Source organism: Sceloporus occidentalis, unplaced genomic scaffold, assembly GCF_023333645.1.
Source record: "Sceloporus occidentalis isolate IW3139 unplaced genomic scaffold, rSceOcc1.0.p SCAF_460, whole genome shotgun sequence".
In the NCBI taxonomy this organism is placed as follows: domain Eukaryota; kingdom Metazoa; phylum Chordata; class Lepidosauria; order Squamata; family Phrynosomatidae; genus Sceloporus; species Sceloporus occidentalis.
The window spans coordinates 213687-228827 of record NW_028317440.1 but is presented as its reverse complement, the minus strand read 5'-3'; the positions used below and the strand labels follow the sequence as shown (position 1 = coordinate 228827).

At 43.5% G+C, this 15141-nt stretch overlaps 1 protein-coding gene and 2 non-coding genes across 3 annotated transcripts; 1 reads left to right on the top strand and 2 right to left on the bottom strand.

Moving 5' to 3' along the window:
• Positions 1-73: 73 nt before the first annotated feature.
• On the bottom strand, positions 74-372 carry LOC149271768 (signal recognition particle RNA). The gene has a single exon (XR_016279660.1).
• A 759-nt stretch (positions 373-1131) lies between these two features.
• LOC149271767 (signal recognition particle RNA) lies at positions 1132-1430 on the bottom strand. The gene has a single exon (XR_016279675.1).
• Positions 1431-2255: 825 nt separating this feature from the next.
• LOC149271766 (protein salvador homolog 1-like) lies at positions 2256-14922 on the top strand. The gene is made up of 5 exons (XM_089507140.1): positions 2256-2349; positions 4867-5310; positions 11363-11633; positions 12203-12358; positions 14724-14922. Exons 1-5 carry the CDS (start codon positions 2256-2258, stop codon positions 14920-14922), a joined length of 1164 nt encoding a protein of 387 aa, XP_089363266.1.
• Positions 14923-15141: the final 219 nt, after the last annotated feature.

Below are 15141 nucleotides of genomic sequence, written 5' to 3'. Positions count from 1 at the left end.
AGCTGAACATATTTGTGTTTCGGTTCAAAAATACTTTAGCGCAAATAGATTGGTTTGCTTTGGAGATGTTGTAAAAAGGATATGTCTCACTGTATCGCCCAGGCTGTTCTACACTGGCTACTCACAGGCGTGATCCCACTACTGATTGGCATGGGGGTTTTGACCTGCTCCGTTTCCGACCTGGGCCGGTTCACCCCTCCTTAGAGCAACCTGGTGAGCCTGAGCTCCCCCAAGCTCACCATATTGATACCGAATTTAGTGCGGACACCCGATCGATACAGCTCAGGGTAGACCAAAACCCCTGGACTCAAGTGATCCGACAGCCTCAGCCTCCCAGTGGCAGGATTACAGGCACGCGCCACCGCACCCGGCGAGGACCAGCCCCTGCACAGTTATAGTAGAGGGCTGTTAGCTGTGACGTCACATACCAACAAGAGGAATGTGCGCCACTGAGTGGTGGATTGTGGCATATGACTTAACTGCGGAAAAATGCTGTTAGAATTAGTTAATGCGTGCTTTATATATTAATAGAATAATCCCTATAGAATGAAAAGGACTCTTATAAGTTGCTGTATCGTTTGTATAGTTTGTAAACATTTCATTTGATGGTGCAGTAAAATATCTCAGAAACCATCTACTCAGCTTGTGTCTGTGGTGTCTCATTTTCATATTAACCTTTTCCAGCTAAATCTGTAGTATCAAATGCTTAGTTTCTCAGTGTATTCATTGTCCCAAAGCGCTTGCCTGTGCTGTCTCTGCCCCAAACAGCGTGCCTGTGCCAACTTTGCAACCAAACAGCCTGCCTGTGCCATCTTAGCCTCAAACAACATGTCTGTGCCATCCTTGCAAACCAAGAGCTTGTCAGTTCCCGCAAACAGCCTGTCTGTGCCATCCTTGCCACCAAACAGCTTGTCTGTGCAATCTTTGTTGCTGGGGAGCTACTTGTGATCTAAACCTTGAGTTTCTTCTCTAAGATGGCAAGTCTCCCTTTTCCATTCTTAAAAAGAAAGGGATGAAGGAAGGCCTGAAAGACACAGACATTTTATACATTGAAACTAGCTGAACATATTTGTGTTTCGGTTCAAAAATACTTTAGCGCAAATAGATTGGTTTGCTTTGGAGATGTTGTTAAAAAGGATATGTCTCACTGTATTGCCCAGGCTGTTGTACACCAGCTATTCACAGGCGCGATCCCACTACTGATTGGCACGGGGGTTTTGACCTGCTCCGTTTCCGACCTGGGCCGGTTTGCCCCTCCTTGGAGCAACCTGGTGGGCCTGAGCTCCCCCAGGCTCACCATATTGATACCGAACTTAGTGCGGACACCCGATCGACACAGCTCAGGGTAGACCAGAACCCCTGGACTCAAGTGATCCGACAGCCTCAGCCGCCCAGTTGCAGGATTACAGGCACGCGCTACCGCACCCAGCTAGTAGCAGGCTCTGTACAGTGATTGTAGAGGGCTGTTAGCTGTGACGTCACATACCAATAAGAGGATGTGCGCCATCGTGTGGTGGATTGTGGCATATGACTTAACTGCGGAAAAATGCTGTTCGAATTAGTTAATGCTTTTTATATATATTTTATATATTAATAGAATAATTCCTATAGAATGAAAAGTACTCTTATAAGTTTTCGTATGCCGTAGGATGTCTCATTCTGGTCTAGAAATACCATCATTAAGAGGTAGTGGCTGTCAGTGGGTGGTGAGGCGATGAGGTGGAAGTGTTTCCCGTTCTGCAATGTAAAACGAAATTATATATCGTTACGGTTCCTACGGTCAGGACCGGGTGGGGAAGAGGGAAAATACAACTAGCCAACAGGGATCTACCATTGGTGCTACGTCAGGGCCTGTTGATTCCGCGCATGCCTAATATCGTTCCTTACATGGGTGAAGAGAAGTTTCAGTAAGTCCCAGCCGGGTGATAGTTTAGGCGGTTTAGTTGTCCCCCGGGGGTTATAAGGGAGCTGACCAGTTGTCCGCGCTCCCCCTCGCCCGGTCTGAGATTTGGGATTCGCGCACAGGGTCTCGCGGCCCTTGATCTGGCTGCTTTGAATTGGCCCTTTATCGCGTCCTCAGTCCCGGTAAAGCGCTCGTTAATACCTGCAGGGGGAGCTCGGGCGCTCTAGGGAAACATGTTCGGTAGAGGCGCTCGGACAGTGTCCTCATAGCCGTCTGTAGAGGACGGGGAGTATGCCCGGCTGCCAACCCGGTACACGCCTTGTAGTGGAACAGCCCACCAAGGAGAGAGGGAATGTTATCCCGGAAGAAAACCAAGAAAGAAGTTTCAAAGCCCGCCGAGGTGCAGGGGAAATACGTGAAGAAGGAGACCTCACCACTGCTGAGGAGTGAGTACCGGGGAAAAGGGGTGGAAAGTGGAGCACCTTTAGGGCTTGGCACCTTGTATGGGAATTATGCTAAGGGGGTGCTGTAGTGTTGTGCCCTGTGTGGGTATTAGAGATGCTGTAGTGTTGTGCCCTGTGTGGGTATTAGGGGGTGCTGTAGTGTTGTGCCCTGTGTGGGTATAAGAGATGCTGTAGTGTTGTGCCCTGTGTGGGTATTAGAGATGCTGTAGTGTTGTGCCCTGTGTGGGTATTAGGGGTGTTGTGCCCTGTGTGGGTATTAGGGGTGTTGTGCCCTGTGTGGGTATTAGGGGTGCTGTAGTGTTGTGCCCTGTGTGGGTATTAGGGGGTGCTGTAATGTTGTGCCCTGTGTGGGTATTAGGGGTGCTGTAGTGTTGTGCCCTGTGTGGGTATTAGGGGGTGCTGTAATGTTGTGCCCTGTGTGGGTATTAGGGGGTTCTGTAGTGTTGTGCCCTGTGTGGGTATTAGGGGTGTTGTGCCCTGTGTGGGTATTAGGGGTGCTGTAGTGTTGTGCCCTGTGTGGGTATTAGGGGGTTCTGTAGTGTTGTGCCCTGTGTGGGTATTAGGGGTGTTGTGCCCTGTGTGGGTATTAGGGGTGCTGTAGTGTTGTGCCCTGTGTGGGTATTAGGGCTGCTGGTCTTTGGCACCCTGCGTGTGGCGGGTCAGAGGGCCGCTGGGCTTTGGCACCCTGCGTGTGGCTGGTCAGAGGGCCGCTGGTCTTTGGCACCCTGCGTGTGGCTGGTCAGAGGGCCGCTGGTCTTTGGCACCCTGCGTGTGGCTGGTCAGAGGGCCGCTGGTCTTTGGCACCCTGCGTGTGGCTGGTCAGAGGGCCGCTGGTCTTTGGCACCCTGCGTGTGGCGGGTCTGGGGGCCGCTGGGCTTTGGCGATGCTGTGTATGTAGGATTAGCTGTTGTCGTTTATATTTAATAAGTGGCATTGACCGAATATTGAATATGAAACTTTGTCATTGTTTAAATATCTTGTACACAAAGGTTTGGAGTAGCTTGTTTTTTGTTACGAAGCCATCTCTGGCTCTGTCCCACAGCCTGGACTTCCTCGTCTTGCTTGTGGTTTTGCGATGTTTTCATGCTGCACATATAATGACGTCTATTGAAAATGTGGGGAGAAGCTGTAGCTAAACATACGGATCTAGGAAGGTCGCCTGTGTTTTGTAGGAAGCTATAATAGAGGACCTAATCTTGAATACAATGATGCGCCATGACAGCATTCCTGTTGTTTAGTTGTGTAAAGCTGCCCCTTCAAGGCATTACCAGTTCAGTGGTTAGTCGAGATCTTTTTACAGAAATAGCATTGCGATTAGCTGAAATGTTGCAGGGCCTTATTGAGTAGGTAGATAAATGGAGCAGCCTCCCAACAGAAGTGGTAGAGGCTAGAACAGTGAGGCAATTTAAACCAGCATGTGATAGACATAAAGCTATCCTGAATCTAAGACAAGACCAAGGACTGATGAAGTTTTTTGAGTCTTTACATCAGGAAAAATGGGCCAGTTAGTTGGACAAAACCGTTCATAACTGCTGTGAGCTTTTATGTCGATCCTGCTGAAATTGCAAAACCTCCAGTGAGGGATCCTTTAATTGCTGACCGGTTTGTAACGACATCAGCGTGATGAGGAGCAGAGCCGGATCAGCGAGGCAGTTTTGGTGGCAGTGATTTGTAAACAGAATGAGAAATAAAATATCAGACAAAACCGGTGCGTACATTACCGGCAAGAGCTCCGGTTACCGTAAGCCGCAGCTTATCCTTTTGACAGGGGAGACTCTGCCTTTTTTTTTTTTTCTTTCGACCAGTTAATGACGTTAATCCTTGGAATCCAGTTAATTTCACATTTCAGGCTCATGCCTTGAGGCCAATTACATTTCAGCATTCTTTTTAACATTTTATATGCTTTTTTTTTTATTATTTCCGCATTTATTTTATTTATTGTTCAAATAAAACATCAAGTGCTCTCAAGTATAGCTGATGGGAAGGAGTTCCGGATCTTACGACACGCTCTGTCTCACACGCCTGAGTGACGGTGCTTTCTGTACCCCGGTAACATCTTTCGTTAATGATCTATTCCTCCCCATCAAAAAAGACACGTTTACGTCTTCATGATCTCTGGTTGTCCGCTTTCTTGGTTAAGCCGTCCTTGACAGTCTGCCTGTTTTCTGTAGGCTTGACCTGAGACGCAAGGCTGGACTCGCGTGATGCAGATAGCGTGTCGCATAATTACTCTTCTTCTAGTATTGGTACTTGTTCTGGGATGGAGTGACTATGGAAAAGCTATTTAGATGGTGTATAAAGTGTAGGTAATGCCTGCGGTAACACGTAGGCATCTGGAAGCTTCTTACTGTAGCTAGTAGATTCAATATTTCCGGGCTGAGTCATTGGGGTGTGTATTTACACTCGAAAACAACGTTAAGGAGTGAAAAGTGCCATTTAAGAGACTTATTTTTAGAAAATAAGGTTCATCTTGTATGCATCATCTCTTCCTATTTTCAGATTTGATGCCCTCCTTTATACGCCATGGTCCAACCATTCCACGAAGGACTGATGTCTGCTCGCCCGAAACCACTTCTGCCCATTATACCCCGGCAGGAGACGGGGCCGTTTCCAGAAACCAAAGCATTTTACGGCCTCGGGTTCAACGTCCGCCGCAGGAAGTTATGCGCAGGGAGAGCAACAGACTTTCTGCACCTTCGTACCTCGTCAGGGGTTTGGGAGATGTTCCCCGCGAATACGGATCTTCTTCTCAGTCGTTTTTCACGGAGGTCAATTCTGTCATGGAGAACGGAGACGCCAACTCCAGATATTACTGCACAGAGCAACAATATGATGGACAAAGGAGACGGCAAGTCGATCGCACGCACGATGAATACCGGTTCTACGATCACAACAGTGACCATGTACAGAGGGTAATGCATGGACAAGGCAGGCATCCGGCAGGTAGGAGGGTCCTCAGAACTGCTTTATGTGCATGTCTAGTAGTTTGCAGGACTTAAATTCAGATTATCAACTTATTTTAAATAAATGCTGATAAATGCTGGTTTACTGTACTTAAGAACGTTCTGTGACGTTGGCATGTAAGATCTTAAAATGGCACATATAATTAAAGTGATTATGCAAACATTACTTGTATTAAACAAACAATTCTGGAAACCATATGTTTGACAGTTTCATAGAAACAGGATCTTTGCTTATCTGAACTACAGATTTATTAGTGCCAACATTATTATTATTATTATCTTTTATTTATATAGCACCAACAATTTTATGCAGCGCTTGATACAATAGATGTATTCAAGGGGTCTGACAAGACGAGAATTGACAGACTAAGACAAACCGATGCATTAGGTGGAGATCTGCAGTGGCCTACAATGAGCCGAACCAGCATTTTAGAGGACATTATAATTTTAGACACGCATAGTCCTAATTTTTTGGAAAGAAACCTTGTTAATTCTCAGGCAAGGGGTTTGAAATTGTATTGATTTAGTAAAAGGTTGCTGAAAATTAAATACATATGTGCAAAAGACGAGACACTGTATCTGATGTTTTGCATTTACAGCCAGGCAAGGCTTTTGTTTTATTATATATATATATATATATATATATATATATATATATATTGTTTTGCTTTATTACATAAAACATTTTGACAATAGACTATTTCCACCTTTACTTTTCACTCCATAATACTGCAAAAAAATGTTTGTGCTTCAAAGATAAAACATTATATGTGCTCGCTATTAGAAAAGATATTCTTGTGTTTGGACAAGTGCCATTTGTATTAAGTAAAAAAATTTAAAAAAGGGGGGCAAAAAGTACGATTTGGAACACTCAAAATCGGTGTATTTTGGAGACAACTTAATTCTAGTTAAATACCCTTTTTTATGTGGCTTCCACTATAGGTTCCACTGGATATGAAAGGACTTCGTATCCAGTGGAGCCTATATAAAGTATGACAGCGTTGTGGTCAACACATATCTGCACGACTATCTCATGCCAACATTGGCCATGCATATGTATATGCCAGGGGCGTCCAACCTGCGGCACTCCAGCTGCTGTCCGGACTACATCTCCCATAATGCTCTTTCAGCTAAGGGGCTGGCTGAGGAGTATGGGAGATGTAGTCCTGCAGCAGGTGGAGGGCTGCAGGTTGGACACCCCTGGTATATGTGTTCGTTACTTTCATGTTATATCATTTGATCCTCTGATCTTGGTTAATAAGGAATTTGGATTGTCACAGCCTACTGTAAGGTTGTCATATTTTCTGATCTTAAAAATGTTATGCTAGAGGGATCCCGGTACTATGTCTTAATGCTAATTAACCAGTAGGAACCTGCTAGTCTCCATCTGCTTTTTGGATTGATTATAACCACAGATAAAGTTTTGACATGTTTCAGAACTAAGCACGGATTGTCCTATCACAAGGAGATGCAAGTGTGCTGCAATCCGTGATCATTTAGTCTACCTGACCATTATTGCAATCCCCAATAAGTAATAACAGACTTGGCCATAGCTTCAAAGTAACCTTTGACTTTTTAATTATGCCTCCATTAAAATGTCCCGATCCTTTCATATAGGTGGGTGTGGAGGGATTTTTGGAAGGAATGGAATGCAGAATGCAGATAACAGGGTGGGAAAGTATGTCTTGAAGCGCTTTTTAGGACCTAAACAGCAGAAAGGTGTTATAAATCTGTTAGTAAAGCAGTTTAGTCTTGGGGACTAACCACGAAGCAAAGGGAGTCTTAAGCAAACCCTGTATGTTATGGGACTGATTTACAGCTCCTGCCGCTTGTTCTGGAACTGTTTTTTTTAGATTGAGATCGCCCTGTGCAAAATATGAGGAACTCATTAGGCTTTTGCTTTCAAACTGATCGTTGTGTATTAGATGCCTTAACAAAAGGTGTATATTTTGTTGGTGTAAGGCATGATGCGTTTGTTTTATATGAACCAGTACTTTAATGGATTAGATTTCCATGCAGGAGGTAGTAATTGGTCCTCTTCTCGGTCTGTAACGGTTAACTAGATTCATTTTGAACAACAAATTTGTTTCTTGCCCTTACAGTTTGGATACAATTAAACTAAATTTGTTGCCCAAGACACGTCTCCTGTTGTTTTCTGGTCTCCTCTGATACCTCCCTGAAGGTGCTGAGACCATACTGGCAGGAAGGTACAGCAAGAGAGGTGAGGTGAGAGGAGGAGTAAGAGAGAGGGTCCTGCCACAGAAGAAAAAACAGCAGGGAGGGGAGTGTAGTTGAACACACACAGTGCTTATAATAGAAGCTGCCCCATTTCTGCTTGTCGGTAGAGGTAAATTAATGCATAGGTTTCCCTACAGGCACTGAAATGGTTAAAGGTAATTTTCATATTAATCAGCCCCTGATATTTGTACTTTTATTTAATGTAGTAATTTTTACTAATGTAAAGAAGATTTACTTTACTTAGGTCGTGGATATGTGGAACAGCTTCTCAGCAGGAGAACGTTTAAGGTTCTCAGAAACCCTGAGATTTGTACTTTTATGTAATGTAAATTGTTTGTTGAGGTCCCTCCTTGTTGTTAGAATGCACAAATCTAGTAGGTGGTAATTAAAAAAGAAAGGGAGTTGTCCTCTTTACCCCCTGTTAGCAAAGGATTGGGGTTTGATATTGTAAAACAAACAAACCAATAAAGAAGCCATGCCCCCCCCCCCCCGAAACCACATCTGGGAACAATATTGGTCTTTTCACACTGCTTCACCGTGTATATAAAACACTTCTTTTTAATGCTCAAATCATTTTTTGCCCCTTGAATTCCAACCTCAGACTTGTGTGTAATATAAATAAAAAGTGGATGTTTCCTTTTGGTGTCAATGAACCCAAAGCCTGGGATTAGATCTACAGCTGCCCGGACATAGCCGTGTTCTTATGATTTGAGGGGGCAAAGAAACACTCCTTGCCCTGGGATCCTCCAATCCTAAAGGTAGCCCTGTTTTATACACATAAGAGGGTACATTAAAAGAATACATAGCTTTCTTCTCAATATATTTAGTCTGCCTCATCTGTATAACTGTTATTCCCTTTAGTGGTGTTTTTAGTGTTGCAGTAGCCATGGCTACAGAAGTGAACTTGCAGAGTTCCAATGACTCTGTGATGTAACTAGTCTGAACTAAAGTATCCACAGACCAATGAGCTGTCTCAGTCTTACAGGACATTTCATTCAGCTGGTTTTGTTGGTGAACTTTCTTGTAGATTTCAAGGCTGACATATTATCTTACTAATGGATAACGTCTCAAAAAGACGCTGTACGACATACATTGGCCCTGATGGCGACAGTGTGAAGTGTGTACCTTTGACAAGGCTCATAGATGACGAGACATTTGAATGCCCAGACACAGAGGCCATCAGATTTATTGTTGCTGCCAAAAGGTCTGAGATGCTCAGAGACTTTGACAGCAGGGCATTCGTCAGACCAGGCGAGGAAGCGACTAGATTTATTATCGCTGGAAAAAACGATCAAAGCAACTTGGAGCCTTTTACTTAAAGGTCACTGTACCCGACTCGAAGGTAACCATGTTCAAAGAAGCTCCGCGGAAGCACTGCGGCATTGACCACCGTTGTGTTGCTTTAAAGAGGAAGCATGATGTGGAAATAGAAGAAACCCCAAAGAAACCTTTTTAAGGTACATCGGGCAAGCTTCCCCGGAACATCCACCCTGAAATAACATCTACAGTGTTTATTTTTTTGGCTTGCATGTAGTTTAGAGTTAGATTAAAGCATTAAAATAGTCACTTCTTGTGTGTATTTGCATTTGTGATGGACAGGTGTGTCGTTTGCTAGTTAAGTGTGTTTGGCACATTAATGAACAAAGCTCTGATGTCCAGTGCCCTATATCCGATGATGGAAGTCAGGTGCATAAAGTGTTTGTGGGCTTGAAGAACCCCCATAGGTGGCTAGTTCATGGGAGTCTGGTTAGGGCAGACCGTTCACCCTGTGCCCTCCAATGAGTACAGGGTGGCTTGGACATAAGAGGGGACTGGGCAGGCAGAGGCAAGGAGGCTCCCCAGGGATCCACCAATGCCCCCTCCCAAACTCAAACCTACCCCAATGTGTCCTCAGCCTCAGGGGGTTACTTTGCATATGTGATAGACTTATTTCTGACGACTACTGGAAGAACAAATGAACTTATTATAGGCTTATATTATCCATCAAAACCAACAAATATAAGGCTGTGTTCTGCGGGATAAAATAGATTGTGGAGCGTCTTTTCTGTAATCTCTTGTAGTTACAGGCAAAAGTCCCAGAAAATGTGTATGAGTGAGAAATTACTAGGAATGCCCCGAAATGAAAATTCTGGACCGAAACCGAAAATTCTGGATTTACTTGGTCAAAACTGAAAATGACCCCCCCAGCCTTTAATAGCAATCACACTGCTATCATGCCCAGGCAACCAGTACATGCTAGAACCTGGGCACGATGGGAGTGTGATTTCAATAACAATATTACTTATATGATTAACAGGAATCACACTCTTATCATGCAAAGTCAGTACATGCTGGAATCTAGGTATGCCTGGGCATGATAGGAGTGTGATTGCTGTTAACAATTGAGATATATATATATAATATCTCAATTGTTAATTGTTGCATTTTTTTTATAAAAATGGTTAACACACCCCAAAAAAATCAATAACAATATTATATATATATATAATATAAATGTCTAACCGCAATCACACTCCTATCGTGCCCAGGCAGCCAGGGTATGATAGGAGTGTGATTACAGGCTCCCTATACCATGCCACCCCCCCTACACACACACTCACACTCATTCATTTACAGATACTCATTCATTCCCTTAATCACGCATACTTGCTCATACAATCTCCCCCACCCCTTTACCTGAACTGCCGATCTCTCACTCGCAGACTACTGTAGGGGCCCTGATGCTTCCTCTTGAACAACTTCTCGGCCCCGCCCCCAGTGGAAGAAGGAACAGAGCAGAGTCACGTGATGTGCATTCATGTGAATCCGCTGGGTTCCTGCTTTTCCTGGCTGAGATGCTCACACACTGTGCGACCAATGCGCAGGTAAGCAGCCCTGCCCCTGTGGACGATTATTTTCGGCCATTTTTTTTTAATTTCGGCATTTTGCTGATAATGCCCTTTTCGGGCCGATGTATTTCAGCCACCGATATATCTGTGCATCCCTAGAAATCACGAATACCGTATTTGCTCGATTATAAGACAAGGTTTTTTCCAGAGCAAATGCTCTGAAAAATACCCCTCGTCTTATAATCGGAGTTGTCTTATAATCAGACCTCAAATAGGGGTATAGGGGTATAAGGCAATTCTGGAGGAAGAGTGGCACATAGGGGGTCAAAAGGCATATCCTGGGGCACAGTGGCATTTAGAGGGTTAAAAGGCATATCATGGGGCACAGTGGCATATAGGGGGTATAAGGCATTTCTGGGGCAGAGTGGCAAGCATGTGGGCAGATGTACATAACTAGGGGGGGGCAGGTTGTGAAAAAAGGAAATAAAAACAAAATATTTTTCTCAATCATAGCTTTTATTAACAAACAATTGTTCACATAGTTTACATGAATTAACATTTACTGGTAAAACTTTTTTCCTATAGGGTCGTCTTATATTCAGGCTTTATCTTTTTTTTCCTAAATTAATTTCAGATTTTGGGGGGTCGTCTTTATAATCATGCGGTATATAGCAGGCAAAGGAGCCTTTAGTGTGTTTCTTTAGTGTGTTTCTTTGGGGTCACTCCTTGTTAAGAGATTTGTACTAGAGGACTACGTCAGATTCCAAAAACTTGCAGGCGGTCAGACTGATTGTACCTGCGGGTCCCAGTAATCCCGAGCAGGCCCTGCAAATAATGTAAGAAAAAATCTGAGAATTCTGGATTTACAGTTCAGGAATTTTTTTGTGATAATCCCAAAAAATAAATTTTATATATATATATTATATATATATATATAATTATACTATTTTTCAAATTCCCCTGTAGGAATTGGAAGGATCGCGGCAACGTCTCTAGGAAATTTGACAAACCATAGTGCTGAAGATATGCCTCTGCCCCCTGGCTGGACTGTTGATTGGACTATACGAGGAAGAAAATACTACATTGATCACAACACAAACACCACGCATTGGAGCCATCCGCTGGAGAGAGAAGGGCTGCCCCCCGGCTGGGAACGGGTCGAATCGGCCGAGTTTGGAGTCTATTACGTGGACCATATCAATAAAAGAGCACAATATAAACACCCGTGTGCTCCGAGGTATATATAATATTTCTATACTACATGTATAAGGATAGCTTTTGAAGGGGATGTCACGTGAAGATATTTGTTCTCCTTGAATGTTAAATGCAGTATAGTACGGTTATAGTATATAGTAGGATAGCTCTGACACAGACGAAGAGGCTGCAGTTATCGAAGGTTTGTGTGACTTTGCCTGCTCAATCGCCGTACTCATTTTTTACGGCTAAATAATACTCCACAGATTTTCTTTCAGTTGGGGCTAAAATAACAAGAGCTAGAACACACAAAGTTGCTAATGTGGAGCTGCCTGAAAGCATATTATACAAATCTAACATTCTAGTAATAAAAAATGGCGAGCGCTCCTTTATCTTTTATCTTCTATCTAGAAGTAACTTTTTAAAAGCCTGCAATCCAACTTTGTTAAATCTCTGTCACTAAGCGTGACTGTTCACTGCAGTTGGAAATGTTACATCTTTTACTTTATTTTCAATGTAATGTACATTTAAAGCAATATCAAACGGTTGGATTGTAGTTTAGCTTTCTCTCTCTCGACCTTCCGCTAACTTTGTTTCTGTCTCCTTTTGCAGCGTTCCACGCTATGATCAGCCGCCTCCTCTTCCTCCTCCGATAACTTATCAGCCTCAGCAAGTTGAAAGAAGCCAGCCGCTACTCGTGCCAGCAAACCCGTATCATACAGCCGAGATCCCCGACTGGCTTCAAGTTTATGCCCGAGCTCCTGTTAAGTAAGTGCGGAGTCTTTAATGCCTTAAAGGGCAGGTATGTAAGAGGGATACCTGGTCAAACAGTCTTATTGCAGCCCCCCGCTTTTATTCCGCATCGTCTTGTATCCCCCCCCGAAGTCACCCACAATTCTATTGTTCTGAGTTTTGTGTTTGCAAGTCAAATGCATGCCCTCGGTACCCAGCTTCAGATTGATTGCGTGACATGGTTGTCATTCCTGTAACTTTGTATATTTATATCATATATTATTCTGAAAGGGAATGAGGAATAGTGAATGGGTAATTGTGGAATATAATGTGTCTCCTAAATTGCTTCTCGATTATAGTTTTTTTTTTTTTTCTTCTTCTTTTTTCTTATTCAATTGATGATTAAGCAAATTCCAATGTGTCCCTCTTGTAAAAATGTTCAGCCGGCCTGCGTGTGCATTTTGCTTTGTTTTTGTAAACAAGCGTTTTTTCGCCCGAAATGCTTGGAGGCTGTCCCTAGATCGTTCCAAACAGCTGTGTTTCTGATTAAAGGAATTTCCTCTTCTTCCAAAAATCTTATCCTTTTTATAAATGGGATACTGCTTAAGACAATTAGCTTTACATTATAGTTACGTTTCAGCAAATTTCTGTGGTTTTTTTTTATAGCTTTTTGTTAAAGTGAGGAGAAGCACAACGTAAATCATATTTTTCCCATAATAGGTTTACACAGAAAGTTTGTATACTAGAGCCGGTTCTGGAAGCTGTCTAATAACTGTGACACTCACCCGTACGCTCATATGCACGGCTGTCTAAAATGCAGATATGTGCCTCAGACGGCTGTAACGTTTCCCCGCTGGACCTTGGAACACAGAGGCTGTGATATAAATGTCGGCAAACGTATCCTCTTACTCTGTAATGTTTCTTTATCTCGTCCCAATGTTATAAAACGACGCATGGTTCTGTTGTCTGTTCTGTTGGAATTGTTTTGGGACTCAGTGCTTTATTTTATGCCTTGGGTATTATTTTTGTCTTTCCTTACTGCTCGACAACTTTATCCGGCAGCCTGTATCGTGGCAACTGGGTCTTATCGAGGTCTTCAGCCAGCATTTGTGCTCTGGCTTGATCCTTTCTTTGCTCCTTTTCTTTTAATGATTTTTTTTTTTGTGTGTGGTTTCATTGGTTAAAGAATAAAACCGTTCCCGATGTGCTGACGATGTTCATGACGTGTGGCCTGCGCTCCAATCCCCAGTAGCGCATAATGCTCGGTATTGTCGGAAATCTATAGTTCCAGCCTCACGTCGGGCATGTGTAGTACTTTCTCTGCTTTGCCTCTGGGCATGACTGGCGATGGCCAGGAGTTTATTTGAGGCGATATTCCCCTTTTTTGGTGAATAACTAGGAATCCTGGATGCATCTATGCATGCAACTGTGACTTTTAACCCTTGGCTCTCTGCTACTATATGAACTTAAACTTTTTTTCTCCAAGCTGCTTTTTTTGTGGCACAATCACTGTTACAAAAGTATACGTACTCTATGTAAAGCTAAATTAACTTTTGTAACACTAAGGCGTTATTTAGGTTGTGTCCGTATCGCTTAAGGAACCCTCTGTCTATTATACATTGAGAACAGGCTGAATGAGATAATGGGACGGCATCAGGCCAGGAAAAAAATCGGAAGCTCTGCCAAAAACACTTATGTCCCCAGATTCACATGGAATTTATTGTATATTTTTCTTCTCCTTGTTTTAATGTTTTCTCTAAAATACGTAAGTGGTTACACCCATCATAAAGGCGTCCTCGCGGGCTATTCCTAGACAGGGTTATCCAGCGTTTGTGTAGTAAGTGCTATGTGTAATCCTCCAGCTATTATCATGATATACACCGATCAGCCGTGACATGATGAGCACCGGCAGGTGAAGGGAATGGTGAGGCGACTGGGTCAGAGCATCTCCAAAACTGCAGCTCTTGTGAGGTTCCCGGTCTGCAGTGGTCGGTAATCAAAAGTGGTCCAAGGAAGGAAAAGCGGTGAACTGGCGGGAGGGTCATGGGGGCCAATGCTCATTGATGCACGTGGGGGAGGGGCTGCCTGTGCTGGGCTCCTAATGCCCTGCAAGAGGTTGCGTACCGGCTATCTGGCCTAAAGCAAGATAACTTATGACTAAATAGTCACAGGGTACATTTATTAAAGCTCTCTTAGACTTGTACCTGCTTCTATAGTATGTTTCCTATAAGTAACTAAAAGTTAGTTTAAAGCTCTGGTGTTAGCAGCATTTAAGCCAGGAACGTTTTAAAATGTTCTGCTAGAGGTTGGTTTTATACTCCCAGCCCGACGCGGTCACCTTCTTCCTCCCCGGCCCCTTCCTACACTCTCCTATAACTCAATGCACATATTTTTCTTTCAGATATGACCACATTTTGAAGTGGGAACTCTTCCAGCTGGCAGATTTGGACACCTACCAGGGAATGCTGAAATTACTTTTCATGAAAGAACTGGAACGGATTGTTAAGCTCTACGAAGCCTACAGACAGGCGCTTATCGGCGAGGTGGAGATGCGAAAACAGAGACAGCAGTGGTATGCCCAGCACAACAAGAACTTCTGATAACTTATCACTTTTTTTTGTTTTCAACAAATCTTATTTTATTTGGTACCACGAATGTACTTCAATGTTTTATATATATTTTTTTCTGATAAGCTGAAGAAAGTAAACACTTAAAATATTTCCATTTGTTGTCCTCTGTTCCTTTTCCTAGGCTGGCCAGTGCTGCCCCTTCAGCCTCGCGTCTCTCTAAATCTAAACCGTTTGAACCGCAGCGATCCT